A 16,489-nucleotide genomic window follows, 5' to 3' on the forward strand; every position below is an offset into this window, starting at 1 on the left:
CTCTATCTTCATGTATTTAGTGCACAAAAACACACACACACACACATACCTACCTTGACCTGCGCTTAAGAATTTGAGATGTTGTTAGATAATTCCATCTGTCCATCCTCGACTGATGGTCATGTCACACTCATTTACGATTTAATAGAATTGTAAAAATGAACGCAATGGTTTCAATTTTCCAAGCAATTCCGAAATGTAAATATCTCGCAAACGCCTTGACGCATTTACACCTCACCACGATCTGCTTTGTGAGGCTCGTTCTCTCTCTCTCTCTCTCTCGCTCTCTCTCGTATGTGTGTGTGTGTTTGTGTGTACTGTGTGTGTGTGTGTGTGTGTGTGTGTGTGTGTGTGAGAACAAAAAAAACAAAGTTATTTACCAAGGACGAGTTTATTTATCGTTTACCTCGCAAAGTCGACGTGCGCTAAAGAGTGGTGAAGGCCGGAGGTGCGTAGTCATACGGCGTGTCAATTATGTGACTCCATTGTGGCCGCGGCCGTGTGGGTGGATGCCCGCCGCTCTCTGGGAACAAAGGAGCCCGCGGGGGATTGTGTGCGGAGAAAGGTTGGCTCAGGGGCCTGGCCTCGGCGTCCAGAGGTGCGTTTTGTGCAAGGCGGACACGGGTTGTCCCTGACGGAGCTACCGTGCACCGATGCTAGGAGATTTATTGTTACTGTTTCCCCTGTATGTAGAATTTGTATATGGCGTGTGTGTGTGTGTTTGTGCGTGTGTGAGTCTCCCGAGACCTTGAGGTCAGGGGTCGGCGAACCTTTCGCATTCCATTGACATACCTCTGTCTGTCTCTCTCTGACTGCCTCTGTCTCTCTCTGTCTGTCTCTGTCTCTCTCTCTTACTCTCTCTGTCTCACTCTGACTCGCTCTGTCTGTCTCTGTCTCTGTCTCTCTCTCTTACTCTCTCTGTCTCACTCTGTCTCTCTCTGTCTGTCTCTGTCTCTCTCTCTTACTCTCTCTGTCTCACTCTGTCTCACTCTGTCTCGCTCTGTCTCTGTCTCTCTCTCTTACTCTCTCTGTCTCACTCTGACTCTCTCTGTCTCGCTCTGTCTCTCTCTGTCTGTCTCTGTCTCTGTCTCTCCCCTTCGTCTTCCAGTCTAAGAAAATGTCTCTGGTCATTATTGTGTTGGGATTTGTTTTTTGGCCCTTCTTTTCTCCACTGATTCAACCTTCTACCAAGACGGCATTCTCAGCATTTGGTTCCGTCCCGTTGTCCAGTGTGATAGAGAGATTCATTCAGTAAAAGCAAAAAGTAAGAGTGACGGACAGATGGAAAAAGGAGCTGCAGGAGAAGTAGAAGGGATTATTGGGGGAGGATGGGAGGGGGTGTGGGGGGGGGGGCACGCTTGTCAGTCAAAGGCATTTAAGCACTTCGATGCTGGCATCTCGAATGACAATCGACTCTGATCGACGATGAAGGCTGCGGGGCGGAGGCGGGGGGAGAGGTGGTATTAAGCGGCAGGGCGGAGGGGTGGAAAACTTGGATTTAACCAAAAAAAAAACGGTTTAAGGTTAATGTCTAAAGTCTGATTCGATGAGTACCCAAAAATGGCAAAAATCTGGGGGAACGGGGGCGTTTCGCTTTCCTTTGCGTCATGCTTGTTTCGACCGATCCCGGTGCTGGAGGCGGCGCTCTTTAAGCCTGTAAGCGGCAAACTGGTGATCGTGAACACAGACATTGTGGTTATCACAAATCACTGCATGTGTAATGCCCAAATCAGCATGTTCCAAGTTGTCAGGAAACTCATCAGGAAAATGTAACCGCACTTGATGACCTTTCCTGCGTTGTAGAGCCTGGCTTTGTTGACCAAACGATTTATATTTTTGTTCATTAGGTCTAAAAAAGAAGTCTAGAGATCATCTCTCAGCTAGCAGTTCAACAACACAATATGGAGGCATGTGTAGTCACTGTTACCTGCAGTTTATGTTTTATAATCCATCTGCTAAGAAGTGTGAAGAGTGTAATTAGCTGCGGATATGGGTGGAACCAAATTGTCTAAAAGATAGAGAATAACACACACACACACATACCACACACACACACACACACACACAGTGGCCGCGTGTTGCCTCAATGCATCATCAACTATTCACAGCTCATTAGACTGTGTGTGAGAATCCCATCAAAGGTCATGTTTTGCCCTCCCAGCTTTGATCATCTGAGGAATGATGTTGACTTCATTCTAGCAAACCCTATTCGTGTTCTGCCACTCTACATCCCTCACATTCCCCTCGGCCTCTCTCTCTCTCTCTCTCTCTCTCTCTGTCTCTGTCCATCTTTTTCTTTCTCCAATCCCCCGTTTCGTTATCCTCCGAGCTCAGACGCGGGTAATTCCCTTTTTCTTTCGCTTCGTATTTATTTTGACCAATCACGTTGCTCGAGGCGTGCAACCGTAAGCGCATAGTCGGCGAACACAAAATTAGCCAGCGGTCGAAATACTGAGAAAAAAAAAAAAAACCATAGGTAAAAGCTACAAATAAACACTGTGTAGAACGGCCACCGTAGAAACAGACTTATTAAAATCCCCTTCTGAAAGCCTCCTCCGCTAGCGCAGATAAGCATTCTGCAGGAGAGGTCTCCATAACAGAACAGGAAACCAGTGGCCTGGCGCCGCCCCTTTCCGGCGGTGGGTTTCCGGCCCCAGCTCCGCGCCGTCTCCCCCCCCCCAGCGGTTCTGCTTTAACATAGAAGGACTGCGGGATCCCAGATTAGTACAAGCCTCAGAGAGAGAGTGAAAGGAGATGTGAAGCCAGAGGAGGGGGGGGCTCTGTCTGTACTTGTTAGAGAAGGAGCCCTCTTGGCCACATTCACTGTCTCCCCGCCGCCCGGACAAGGCTTATTGTATTTGTCTTTCTCTCTCTCTTTCTCCTCATCCCTTTCTCCTCCACTTGTTCCCTCTTCCCCTCTGCCGATGCAGTTTGTATCTTAATTTCGCCCCTTTTGTTTTTTTTCTTTCATCCCCACACACACTCACACCCACCCTATCGCTGATGCTGCGCTTCACTTTCACCCGTCCTCTTTCTCTCTTTGCTTTCTTTCTCTCGCTCCCACTCTGTCCTTACCCTTATCCCTCTCTCTTTCCCTCTTCCTTTCGTAGTTTCTCTCCCTGTCTGCGTCTTTCTTATTTCGGGGGTGTTTTGCAGCAGAGACGATGATTGATCTGATGCAGAGGCTGTCGGCTTGCCCCCCACCCCCGCCTCCCTACCTACCTCCCCCCCTCCCTCCCTCCTGCCATTGGTTATGGACACGAGGGCAGGCTTGCAGCTCTTCATAGATTTTTAAATTAGTGTCAGCTTTGCCACCAAAGATGTGTTATTGACTGATGAAATAGAAATGCTCTGCTCCCTCCCAGGAGTTTTCCTGCAGGGTGGTAATTGAAAAAGTGCAGGGGAGTGTTTTTTTCCAGAGCTGCGCAAGAGACAGTGTGTGCGTTGATATGCGTGTGTGTGGACCCTGTGTGCGTGTGTGTGTGCGCGTCTGCGTGTATATATGTATTTACTAGACCTTGAGGTTCACTGCAACCTCACAGAACAAGAGATCTCTACCGCTCTCCATGCTCGATGAGAGATGATCATTGTGTGCATCCAGTAATCCCACAAATACTGTACGCCTCATGTCTTGTACACCTCACATAAGCCCGCGAGCTGAGACACCACGCGCAGAAAAGACCCCCCATTGTCGTGTGTGTGTGTGTGTGTGTGTGTGTGTGTGTGTGTGTGTGTGTGTGTGTGTGTGTGTGTGTGTGTGTGTGTGTGTGTGTGTGTGTGTGTGTGTGTGTGTGTGTGTGTGTGTGTGAGAGCTGTGTGTGTCAGCTGTGTAATGTCGAATGGTCATGTGGGTCTTGTAGCATTAATGTGTGTCTTAGTTCTGTAATATGTTTGTGAACGTGTGTCTCAGTCTTGTTGTGTGTGTGAGTGTGTGTGTGTTTCTGTGTGTGCCTCAATTTTGTAATGTGTTTGTGTGTCTCAGTCGTGTGTGTGTGTGTGTGTGTACCATCCCCGGTGTCTGTGTCTGTGTGTGTGTGTGTGTGTGTGTGTGTGTGTGTCTCAATGTATTTGTGAACAAAGCTAGCGTGAGACTCTGGGCCTTAGGTCCACTCTGATGCCACTCAGAGAGTCTGCCAGCTTTGTGGCGGTTCACACACACACACACACACGCACACGCACACGCGCACACACAACCAGGTCATGCGCACACGCCAACCTCAGTATAAAGTGTTGTTTTCACAAACAGCGCTCGCTGCTCGCTGTGTCGGGGAGGAGATATCTGTGTCTGAGGAGTGTTTACCAGACGGCGGCTGTGTGCTGAATGCAGCTCTCCAGCCGTAAGCCACGGCCGCGTAATTTTGGCGATTTAGCCGCAGAATGTTGACGAAACGAGGTCAAAAAACTGTGATTTATCCGTTTTCTGCGGGGTGTGTGTTGCGTCGCGCTGCCATGCGGCGCACGCCGCTGTGACTAACAAGAGCCACTGTGAAGAATCTACAAAAACGATGCATTAGACACACTCTGACATGTCATCCACCGTCTCATCCACGGCGGTTCGAGGCAAGCGCCGCCCATCCCGCCCATCCCGCCCATCCCGCCCATCCCACCCATCCCACCCATCCCGCCCATCCCACCCATCCCACCCGACGTCTTTCTGCGTCGTTCAAGGTTTTGATATTTGACCTTACCTGACACCGGCAGGGCGAACCTGGCAGCCTGATTCTGACCCGTGTGTGTGTGTGTGTGTGTGTGCGTGTGCGCGCGTGTGTGTGTGTGCACTGGTTTCTTCCCTCAGGCTCGGACATGGCTATCTTCTGCCTGCTGTGCGGGAAGCGTTTCCAGGCACAGCCGGCGCTGCAGCAGCACATGGAGGTGCACGCGGGCGTCCGGAGCTACATCTGCAGCGAGTGCAACCGCACCTTCCCCAGCCACACCGCACTCAAGCGTCACCTGCGCTCACACACAGGTCGGTGGGGGCCTGTGGGGGCGGGGGGGTGGAGGGGGGGCGGGGGCATTTGGCGGGTTGCCTTTTACATGTGTAGCTTTTACAAGTTTAGGTCCCACCTTTTATCGCCATGGTTTGTTTTTTGTTGTTGTTCCCATTACCATTTCCGAAAATACTCCCATTGGCTGTTTCTGTAACCAATAACTGATGCCGGTCCTCGGTGACAATAAATAAGTGACGTCATGATTGTTGTCATGTTGTGAGCTGCGTGATGGTAAATATTACCACAGGACCCCTTGACATTTATCTAGTATGTTTTTAAGCTTTAATATGGAAGCATTGGCTTGCAAAAGAATCACAATAATACAGTTGCTCTTTAAATACAGGTCTCGGCATGAACCTAAATACCAGTAGGTCAGTTTAGGTTAGTAACTGTACATCATTGTTCTATATCATTCACCATTCTTGTGATCGGATGGTTTTATGACACAGTATGGCTAATGCATGTGTAGTCATTGTTTTCATTTGATAATCCATTTGCTAGCTCTGGAATTTTGGGCAAAATAAAAATAGTATGTCTCGACGATGGAGAATAAGAAGCATGTGTGAACAAAGGTTCATTGAACATGCGCACACGCAGGCGTGCACGTCGCCTGAATAGATCATAAACATTCACAGCTCATTAGGCGGCGTGTAAAAATCCCATATCAGAGATCCTGTTGGAACCCTCCCCATCTTCAGTCATTTGAGGAATGATTCTGACTTTATTCCACCAAAAGTACTGTCACTCTAGATCTCTCTCTTTCCCCCCATGTCTCCCTCTCTTAGTCTCTGTCCGTCTATTTCTTTGTCCAATCCCCCGTTTTGTTATTTTCTCTGTGCTTGCTCCTCGCTGAGACAAGACAATCATACTAATACATTGTTGTGGATCCACGGAGCCAGCCACAGAGAGAGAAGTGGCAGGCAGAGAGATAGAGAGGGGAAGAGAGATGGATAGAGTGGAGGAGAGAGATGGAAAGAGAAGGAGCAAGCAAGGAGAGAGAGAGAGAGAGAGAGAGAGGGGGGGGGGGAGAGAGAGGAGGAGGAGAGAGAGACTGTAGACAGAGAGGAAGAGAGAGGGAGAACCGGAGATGAAGAGATGCCTGAGCAGGGGAGAGAGCGAAGGAGAGGGAGTGAGAGACGGTAGGAAGAGAGGAAGAAAGGGAGTGAAAGAGATGGAAAAAAACAGCAAGAGGTAGAAAGAGAGCGGAAGAGAGAATGGGGGGAGGAGAAGGGGAGTGATAGGCTGGCAGAGGCAGCCATTCCGGTGAGAAAAACCCCCCCGCCACAGCCGTGACAGCATACGAACACATGGATATGAATCCCATTTTGCTCACAAGGGACCCCCCCCTCCTCCTCCTCTCTTTTCCCCCCCCCCTCTCCCTCTCTCTCACTCTACCTCTCGGCCTGCCTCGCTCTACCGGCTGTCTGCGACCTTAAATAACAGTCTCACTGTCGGGGTCGATTTAGCTCACCCGCTCACGGATAAATATTGAAACGAAAGGCGGCTAGATGAGAGCAGCCAAGCCCTATTTACAAGCCAGACACACACACACACACACACACACTCAAGACACACACACGTACCCACGGATGCACACGCACAGACGCACTTGCACGCGCGCGCACACACACACTAATCATTAGAATTGTTTTGGTTGAGGAAAGGGGGGGGCGGGGCGGGGGGGTGTTGTGGCTGTTTCTTGTACTACTGTACGCACACACACGCACACGCACACACACACGCACACACACACACACACACACTAAAAGCATTGTAGGGGATAACATACCCCTCTTACACCGAAACACACCTTTTGCAAAGAGATGTGATCAACAGCAGCTACAAACACTACCTTACCTGACACACACGCACGCACGCATGCACGGCCACACACTTACACACACAGACTCACACTCATGCATAAACTGTCACACGCACACACACACACACACACACACACACTCACACACTCACACTCACACATGCATGCACACATATACGCACGCACACACACACGCGCACAAACTTGAAGCTGATCTCATGTAGGCGTGTGTTAAATAACAATGAAGCTGTGGCCGTGAAAAAAGCAATCATTTAAATGCGGCGCAGAGCCTTTTGTCAGGGAGGGGAGGGGGGTTAGGAGGGAGGGAGGGAGGCAGGGAGGGGGGATTATAAAGTCAGTAGCTTGGTATTCATCACTGGGCGCCAAAAATAAGTCTCTTGTGTTTCGTTTTTTTTTTTTTACTCTGCCGTGAAAGGGGAGAAGCGGAGGCATATAGCGGGAGATGTTTACCTTTTCCCCGTCCTTTCATGTTGCTCATCTCCTCCATAACGAGATAGAAAGGGCTCGGAGGTCGGGTGGACGTGCAGACCGGTGGAGCTGGTAGCTCACCGCGTCCGTGGAGCTCATCAATTGTTCTCACCCGTCACCGTCTGTGTTTCTCGGGGAGACATCTTGAGGGTCACGATTATCTAGGTACTCCCGTTCCCGTGATTGCGAGAACATTTATTTATTTTCTCAGATGAGCAAACAAAAGTGACTATTCATGTTCCCCTTACATACTCCCTTGTAAAATTAGAATGAAATGTATATTTATTAAAAAAAAAGACAAATACAGAATCGTAGTATTTTTGTTTGCAATAACATTCACCAAATTACAAATGTGCATTGGGCACTTCATCGTGTCCCCCCTCCATATTTGTCATAAAAACATGCTCTAAACTTCCCATCCAGCGACAAAGTCAAGTCAGTGTGTGACTTAACCATGTCCTAACGGGCTTTTAACTGTAGCCCCCACCCCCACCACGTACCCTAAACCCTGGTCCCCACATCTGTTGTTGTTGGGGCTGTCCATCCAATTGCCGGTGCAAAAACCAGGAGAGGACCGCTGTGCGAGTCGGCGTGCGCTTGTGTGCACGCAACAAAGAAAAAAAAAATCAATTTTAACGGCAGTGGTTATTTCGGCATCTTTAATCTTCTCGTCTCCCCCACCCTCCCTCCCTCCCACCCGGGCTGGCTGGCTGGCGGGGAGAGGAGAGTCATAGAGGGGGAACCCTTTCGTCTCTCATTTTCTCACCCCTTCTATTTTCTTCCTTTTGCTATTTTTCTCTTTCTTTCTGTCTTCCATTCTCCCCATCTCTCCATCTGCCCCCTCCTCCATGCCTTCCCTCTGTCTCGTATGTGTAGCTCACTGTTTTTCTTTTCCTGTACCCCCCCCCCCACCCCCGCCCCCTCTTCTCTCTGTCCCTCCATCTTTATGCTCTTTATCTCTAATCTCTCGCTGTGACACACACTATACAATCCCCCAGACAGAAACACACGTCCAATGTATTGTACAAGGTGGACTCACAATGACGGCGAAGGCGGCGTTCCCTCCCCTCCCCATCCCTGCCCTCCTCCATTAATATTCTGTTGCCGTGCGCCTCCTCCTCCTCCTCCTCCTCCTCCTCCTCCTCCGACAAATCATTCGTGCGCGCGCGTGCTCGTCGCATGTCTCTAACTCACGCCCAATTTGCTGTCTGCTGTAGCGGAGTGTTTTTGTGTGTCCGCAGCTGTATGAGAGCGAGAGAGAGAGAGAGAGAGAGAGAGAGAGAGAGAGAGAGAGAGAGACTAGGGCAAGGGAGAGAGACCAGGGAGAGAGAAGGGGGAGAGATGAAGTGAGGGGACTGGCGCTGACTGAGCTTACTGTATTTGTTGTTTTTTTCTGTCTGTCCTGACATTATGACGATGCACGCCAGCATGTGCCCTCCTCTCCCACTCTCTCACACACACACACACACACACACACACACACACACACACACACACACACACACACACACACGCAGCTTCATCCTCAGCATTCCACTTCCATGCACAGGTCATCCCCTGCGGAACCGGCATGCATTAGGAGGCGGCCAAGCAGTTTACAAGATGTAGGGAGAGGAGAGGAGAGGAAGAGGTGGAGGAGAAGAAGAAGGAGGGAAGGAAAAAAACAGGATGGTAATGAGGCAAGACAGAGCGAGAGACGGAGCGAGGGAGACAGAGTGAGAGAGACAGGGAGATGGGGAGAGCGAGACGGAGAGAGAGAGAGACGGCGAGGGGAAGTGACCAACACGTATACGAGAAGGGGAAAAAAAGGAAAAGGAACCGAGGGAGACGGACGATGAAGCGAAAGAAGAAAACCCGGTGACAGGCTCTTGATTTATGGAGGACACATATCTTCTTGTGCCTGCGAGCGTAATGTATTCCCCCGACAAAATTAAGACCTGTCTGCTCGTTCGGGGGCGTTCGCCTGCAGTTTGAATATATATCCGAGCAGCCTACGGTTTATTTATTTAACAGTGACCTTGCGTGCGCTGCTAAAACGCCCCAAACTGCCGTAGCTCGGGCCGCAAACTAATTTAAACCGCCGGCATCAACGCCACCGCCGCCGCGTGCAAATGTAGTGCGTGGTCCGGCCGACACGAAGTGAGAAGGCATAGAAAAACAGCCCCCCCCCCCCCTCTTGTGTGTGTGTCTTTGTGCGTGCGTGCATGCGTGCGTGTGTGTGTGCGTGTGTTTGTGAGCACTTGCATGTGCGCGAAGGTGTGTGCCAGTGCATGCACGTACTTCAGTTTGCATGTGTATATGTCTGTGCGTGCGTGCGTGCGTGTGTGTGTGTGTGTGTGTGTGTGTGTGTGTGTGCGCGCATAAGTGTGTGTGTGTGTGCGTGTGTGTGTGTGTGTGTGCATACGTCTGGCCGCGACGTGTGTGCGTGTGCGTACGCATGCGTGCTGTCTGACCGCACGAGCTATCCCCCTTGCACATGTGATCGGGGTCTAATTAATAGGCGAGTGGATGCGGGCTGTGATTATTATTCCTCTGGTGTGGCGGCAGCGGGCGCGCCGTGATGGATTGTGATCTGTAGAGGCGCTGGTCGGAGACGCCGGGAACAGCACAATATCTTACAGCAGGAGCCCTCTGATAACTTCATGCAGACAAATAAAGTCTGCCACTTTTATTGATTTTTACAGCCCGCCCCGGCCCCACACGCCAACGCACGCACACAAATTACACTTGCGTGCGACGGATACACGCGCGCACACACACACACAGCGCACACACACATAAACATGTCCACACAAATACGCACACACACACACACACACACACACACACACACACACACACACACACATGCAGACACCCACACACATTTGCACAGACTCATGCGTGCACACACACATACATCTACTCGCACACGTAGACACGCACACACACACGCACACATAAACATGTCCACACAAATACGCACACATCCACACACATTTGCACAGACTCATGTGTGCTCACACACACACATCTACTCGCACACGTAGACACGCACACACGCACGCGCACACACATAAACCTGTCCACACAAATACGCACACACACATATGCAGACACCCACACACATTTGCACAGACTCATGCGTACACACACACACACACACACATCTACTCACACACATAGACACACACACACACACACTCAGTCCCTGGGCGGTTGATCCCCCTACCACTCCTACTTACTTCCTATCTGTCTTCCTATCTCTGGTTTTAAGACCTGTCCTCCCAGCTTTGAAACATGACATGTCCCGGGGAAATGCCCTGGCTCCTGGGGGAGGTGGTGGAGGTGGAGGTGGTGGAGGTGGTGGTGGAGGTGGTGGAGTTGGGGCATCGTAGCCAGGAGCTACTGTATCCCATTTCCCCTTCTCTACCTCCTGTATAGAAAACAAACCTGCACGGACGTGGATACACGTCAGCAGCGCCTGCACTAGGAGGCTATGCTGCTGCGTTGAAAAATGAACAAATGAACCAGGACAACGAACAACACAGACACCGAGAGGAAGCACGTGATTTTGGCAGCGAGAGAGAGAGAGACAATAGGGGACGGATGTGTTTTTTTTTTTTTTTCTTTCTGGATTGCTGTCAGGTGAGCAATAATGATGCAACGGTGACGTGGATGTGAACGTGACACATCAGGCAGGGGGATCGCTGCGAGCACCAGGGCTGGGTATCTGCTCTCACGACAAGAGTAGGCTGTGCCTTCGGTGGGCCGTTCCCAGCCGACAGGTGCTGGGTTTGATTTAGCACCCCCCCACCCCCCCCCCCCAAAGTGTAACCTGCAGGCAATCTAGAGCAAGATGCTTCTAACCTCCCACCTGCTCATTGATGACTTCTCTGAAGTCTCATTGAAAATAGGGACTTGTACTATATTGTTATATCTATATATATATACGCCAGCGTTTTCATTCCATATCTCCATCTATATTTATAAGTACACTACGGTGTCTATATGGCCTCATTTACACACCGTTCTGAACGGTATTTCTCTAAGCACTTATTGTATGTCCTATTGTATGTCCTTGTATGGCACTTAAAAATAATACTTGGCATTGTGTAGCATCTTATCGAGCTATCTTTGTCTGTATACGGGGGAACGGGTGGACCTAGCAACTGTAAACACTTACTTTTTTCCTGATGAACGTCCTTACCGTACCGACAGCGATATGTATTGCTTTGCCTTTCCTTCCGTCAAACGGAGTTGTCCGTATCGACTGCAGCGTCACTCTGGATGAAAGCGTCGGCTGAATGTGAACGTGGTTTGAACGTGGTTTCTCCCCCCCCCCCCTGTGCTTCCCAGCCGGCGACCACCCGTACGAGTGCGAGTTCTGCGGGAGCTGCTTCCGCGACGAGAGCACGCTGAAGGGCCACAAGCGCATCCACACGGGCGAGAAGCCCTACGAATGTAACGGCTGCGGCAAGAAGTTCAGCCTGAAGCACCAGCTGGAGACCCACTACCGCGTGCACACAGGTAGGACCCCCCCCCACCCCCACCCCCCCCCCCCCACTGGGGACCGCCGAGCACGTCTGTCTGTCTGTCTGTCTGTCTGTCGTTTTGTTTGGTCTTTGGAATTATTTGTGTCTGTTGTGTCTGCAGGGGGGGGGGGGGGGGGATTTGAAAGGTTGGGGGGCAATTAGAGGGAAAGCGAACGTGGAGGGTGTGTGTGAGGCGTTTGAGCCGTCCCGCTGTGGACCACGGGTCTTCCGTGTACCGCGTGCTGAACGGTACACAGAGGCAAAAAAAAACAACAACAACCAAAGAGGGCCTCGGCACAGAATCAACACTACAACCTCACACACGACTGTACACACACACACACACACACACAAACGAAAAGAGCCAACCCGTGACGTGCACTGTACGGCCGCACCGCCGGCGTGGCCGTACAGTACGGATCCTCCTTTTAACCTCACATGAAGCGGCCCCGCCCGACTCATCTCTCCCTCCCAGGACGACTCTCGAGTTCCCCTCCCCCCCCCCCCCCCCCTCCCTGCACTGCGCCGGCTGACGTAGATAGAAGCACGTAGGGGGGGGGACACACCTTGATCCGAGTGCGTCTTAAAGCTCCGTGAACGTATATATCTTGTTATTTCACATCGTTGTCCCCCACCGCACACACACACACGCGCGCGCGCGTGAGCGTCATGTGGCCCGTCCTACCTGATGTCTCCCTTCTTACGGCCCCTGGTTCGTTTCCCTCTTTCTCTCAGTCTCTCTCTCTCTCTCGCTTCGTCTCTCTCTATCGCTCTCACTCTCGCTCTCTCGCTCTCTCTCTCTGTCTCTCTCTCTCTCGCCTTTGCCGTTGTTGTTGTGCGTTTTCCTCTAATGCGACTGAAACTCCATATGTGTCACTTCATGTCTCTCTCTCTCTCTCTCTCTCTCTCTCTCTCTCTCTCTCTCTCTCTCTCTCTCTCCCTGACTCTATACATCTCTCTGCTCGTCTCTCCCTCACTAGCTGCACATCCGCGCAAGCACAAAAGGCACGCCATGGCTTTCCGTAGCCCCATTATCACTAAGCCAGAGGAGCAGCGATGCACTATCAAAGGCAACCATGTCAAATAAATTGGCTGCCCATCATCCCAAACAATCACCCTGTTTTTTTGGGCGGGTTGGCCGCGTGTGGACACAGAATGAGGCAGAGGAGGAGAGACTTAAGAGCGATCCAGAGAAGGAGAGGCTCGACGAATCAGAGGGAGACGGAGAGAGAGACCAAGATGGAGAAAGAGAGAGAGAGAGATCCAGAGAAAGTGAGAGAGATGGAGACGGGGAGAGAGAGGGAGACAGACAGACAGACGGATTGAGAGAGAGTGAGAGTGAGAGAGAGAGAGAGAGAGAGGCTTCAAGGTAAGCCGGGGGGGGGGGGGGGGGGGGGGGTAGCTTCAGATAACGGGAGCGAGTGACAAGCTCACAGTCAGAGGCCGACCGCACACAAGATGGAGTCCCTTGATGAATCATTGACATTGGCAAGCAGCTACCCCCGCCCCCCCCTCCAGGTCCCCCCCCCCCCCCGCCCCCCTGCCGCCGCCGGCCTTCACCAGTGTCCGGCGACGGCCGATCAATACCTCAGTCCCATTTGCAATTCATTATTGGCTGCTTATTGAGGCAGGCCTGTTTACAGTGTGCTTATTGTCTCTGAGCTGGCGGGCCGTCACCGCCGCGGGCTACACACACACACAGAGGCTCCCTCTCTCTCTCTCTCTCTCTCTCTCTCTCTCTCTCTGGCTCTGGCTCTCTGGCTCTCTCTCTCTCGTTCTCTGGCTCTCTCTCTCTCTCGCTGTCTTGCTTTATCGCTCTCTCTCTCTGGCTCCCTCTCTCGTTCTCTCTCTCGCTCTCTCGTTCTCTCGTTCTCTCTCTCTCCGTTACAGAGGAAGCGTGTGAGTAACACCCGCGTTCCCCCCCTCATTTGCATCTTGTCTGCTAAACGGCGCCGTCTAACCATGACCTTGCCCAGGTCAAGGTTGACTCTTGCACCTTTACCTGCCCCCCCCCCCCCCCCAAAACAGCCTCTCCCCCCCCCTCCATCCTCCACACACACACACACACACAGATAATTGAGCTCATTTTGGCAGGCACACACACACACGCGCACACACACACACACACACACCAGCGTAAAGTTGACAGCCTAAGACGTGCAAGATGGCTTCCGACAGCTCGTTTCAAATGCCACCGGTAAAGGTCAGCATTTACATGTCTAATTTGTGTCTGTCGCGGCGGAGCACAGGGCGGATTATTCCCCGCCGCCGCTCTAATCACGGCCGCGTGCGTACGGGAAGGCGCGTTGCCACGAGGCTGAATGGGAACGTGCTTTCTCTGACCTCACACCCCCGCCCCCCCCCCCCCCTCTACCGCCATCAACACCCTCCATACCCCCCCCCCCCCCCCCCCATGACGAGAGGCGGCCGGTTCCCTTTGACGCGTGGCACCTGCGTGATTCCCGCTTCAAAGGGCGCCGTTGCCGTGGTGATTGATGTGTTGTATAATCAGGTGAGGCGGGATTAAGGAAAAACATGCCCCCGCCGGCGTTGTTCCGCGGGGGCTATGAGGGGGGACGCGGTGGCGACGCGGCGCTGAAAGGAAATGCCTCTCGGTTTGCCGCCGTTTGTCTCCTCGAATCAAAACGGATCCGTTGTGAGTATATCACAACGTAGCGCAGTGAAGACCCGAGTGGAGTGGAAAACACAGAACGAGAGGAACAGGGTTTTTTGCTGCATGTTTAACTAAAGAAAACATTTAAAACATCAAAAAGATCCCCCCCCCTTCAGACCCCCCCCCTACAAACGCATCTTTCAAGTGGCCCCTGAAAGCGGGGGGCGTTCTGTGTACTTTCATTAGCGTCTGTAACAGCGGTTGTCTTTGGCGGTCGCTTGATTTATGCATGCGCCCGGCGTCGCGTTGACATGTGACAGAATGCCGTCGCCTGCACCTCTCCACAGTCTGGCGGCCCGATTTCGCCTCTCATGAGCCTCTAATGAGAATTGATAACGACCGAAACACAAAGGATTGCCGTCCCTTTTAACTAGCTAGACTAATTGGGGCAGAGCCAAGTTAGACACTAGAGGGGGCATGTTTGATATTTTGATAGACCTGAGCCGAGGAGTTCCGCCACCGACACGTGTGTGGACGTCACGCTCCGTACGGGGAGCGTGTGCGCGCTCGCCGAGCTGCGCGGGGGCCGTCGATCGCCCCGTCGACGAGGCGCTATTGGATTTGTAATGTTGATTCGCTCACACCAAAATCGACAGCCTGCACCGCCACCGCCTACCGCCTATTATACAATACTGGATATCGCCAGTATTGTGTAATTATTATACAATACTGGATATCGCCAGTATTGTGTAATTATTATACAATACTGGATATCGCCAGTATTGTGTAATTATTATACAATACTGGATATCGCCAGTATTGTGTAATTATTATACAATACTGGATATCGCCAGTATTGTGTAATTATTATCCAATACTGGATATCGCCAGTATTGTGTAATTATTATCCAATCCACCTGGGCAGCGCTGGATAATGAAGAGCGAAGGATGTGCATTAAAAAAAAACATCTGCATTGCCGTTGCCATAGCTTAGAATCTCTAGCTTGATCCGTTGCGGAGTTGATTGGGTTAAAGGCCATCGCTCCGTTTTCATTGTCCGATAGAAAAATGTTGCCGGGGGTGTTGGAAGTCTTTTTTATTTTTTTACGTTCCCGTTGTGACCGAGTTGAATCCCATCGAGGTGGCGTCCATTGATTCGGTTCCATGTCAGCCGTGTGCCATCTGACAAACAGAACCGGATCATTCAACGGAGGATGTGTTTGTTAGCGGTTTCGACATCCTTCTAGTTCTTTTGTACATTTTTCTTCTGGTTATAAGCCCAGGTTGCGTTCAATGCCAAGCGTTCTTTCTCTCGCTCTCCCAAACCGGTCACGTCGTTTTAATGATCTGCGAATACGTTCGCCACGTACAAAACTGACAAACGGAACCGTGAGCGCTCAGCGGTTTTGCGGTTGTCGGCGGTTTCTTTCTCTCTTCTTTTGGATCTTGTTTTGTATATTTCTTCTGTTATGGCCCACCTTGCATTCAATGCCTTTCTCTCCTTCTCTCCCCGGCTTCTATCCTTCCCCCCCCCTCCCCCCACCCCACTCAGGCGAGAAGCCCTTTGAGTGCAAGCTGTGCCACCAGCGGTCCAGGGACTACTCGGCCATGATCAAGCACCTGCGCACGCACAACGGCGCCTCGCCCTACCAGTGCACCATCTGCCTGGAGTACTGCCCCAGCCTGTCCGGCATGCAGAAGCACATGAAGGGCCACAAGCCCGAGGATGTGCCCTCGGACTGGCGCATCGAGAAGACCTACCTGTACCTCTGCTACGTCTAGTGGAGCCGCCGGGGGGGGCGTGGGTCATAGAGAGAGGTGGAGGGGGAGAGAGAGAGAGAGAGAGAGAGAGGGAGGCTGGATGGAGAGGAGAGAAGAGAAGGAGGATGGAGGGGGAAAGGTGGTGACACCAGAGAAAGGGGGCGGCGTTTGGCCGTCTGAGGGGTGAGTTTGTGGGTGGGGGTGGGTGGGGCGGAGTGATGGGGTGATGGGGGGGGGGGGGGGCAGGGTTATGGATAGTGGGGTGGAAAGAGGGAGCGGGGCTGGTTAGGAGACCTGGAAT

At 51.8% G+C, this 16,489-nt stretch overlaps 1 protein-coding gene across 1 annotated transcript; it reads left to right on the top strand.

Annotated features, from left to right (window-relative positions):
• Positions 1-4,803: 4,803 nt before the first annotated feature.
• LOC311354461 (zinc finger and BTB domain-containing protein 16-A-like) lies at positions 4,804-16,213 on the top strand (the record flags this gene model as incomplete). Its single annotated transcript, XM_084474261.1, has 3 exons — positions 4,804-4,966; positions 11,638-11,808; positions 15,980-16,213. 3 exons carry the CDS (start codon positions 4,804-4,806, stop codon positions 16,207-16,209), a joined length of 564 nt encoding a protein of 187 aa, XP_084330387.1. The 3' UTR covers positions 16,210-16,213.
• Between the last annotated feature and the right edge of the window lie 276 nt (positions 16,214-16,489).

The sequence above is a fragment of the Micromesistius poutassou genome (assembly GCF_964030765.1).
Source record: "Micromesistius poutassou genome assembly, chromosome: 10".
NCBI classification, from domain to species: domain Eukaryota; kingdom Metazoa; phylum Chordata; class Actinopteri; order Gadiformes; family Gadidae; genus Micromesistius; species Micromesistius poutassou.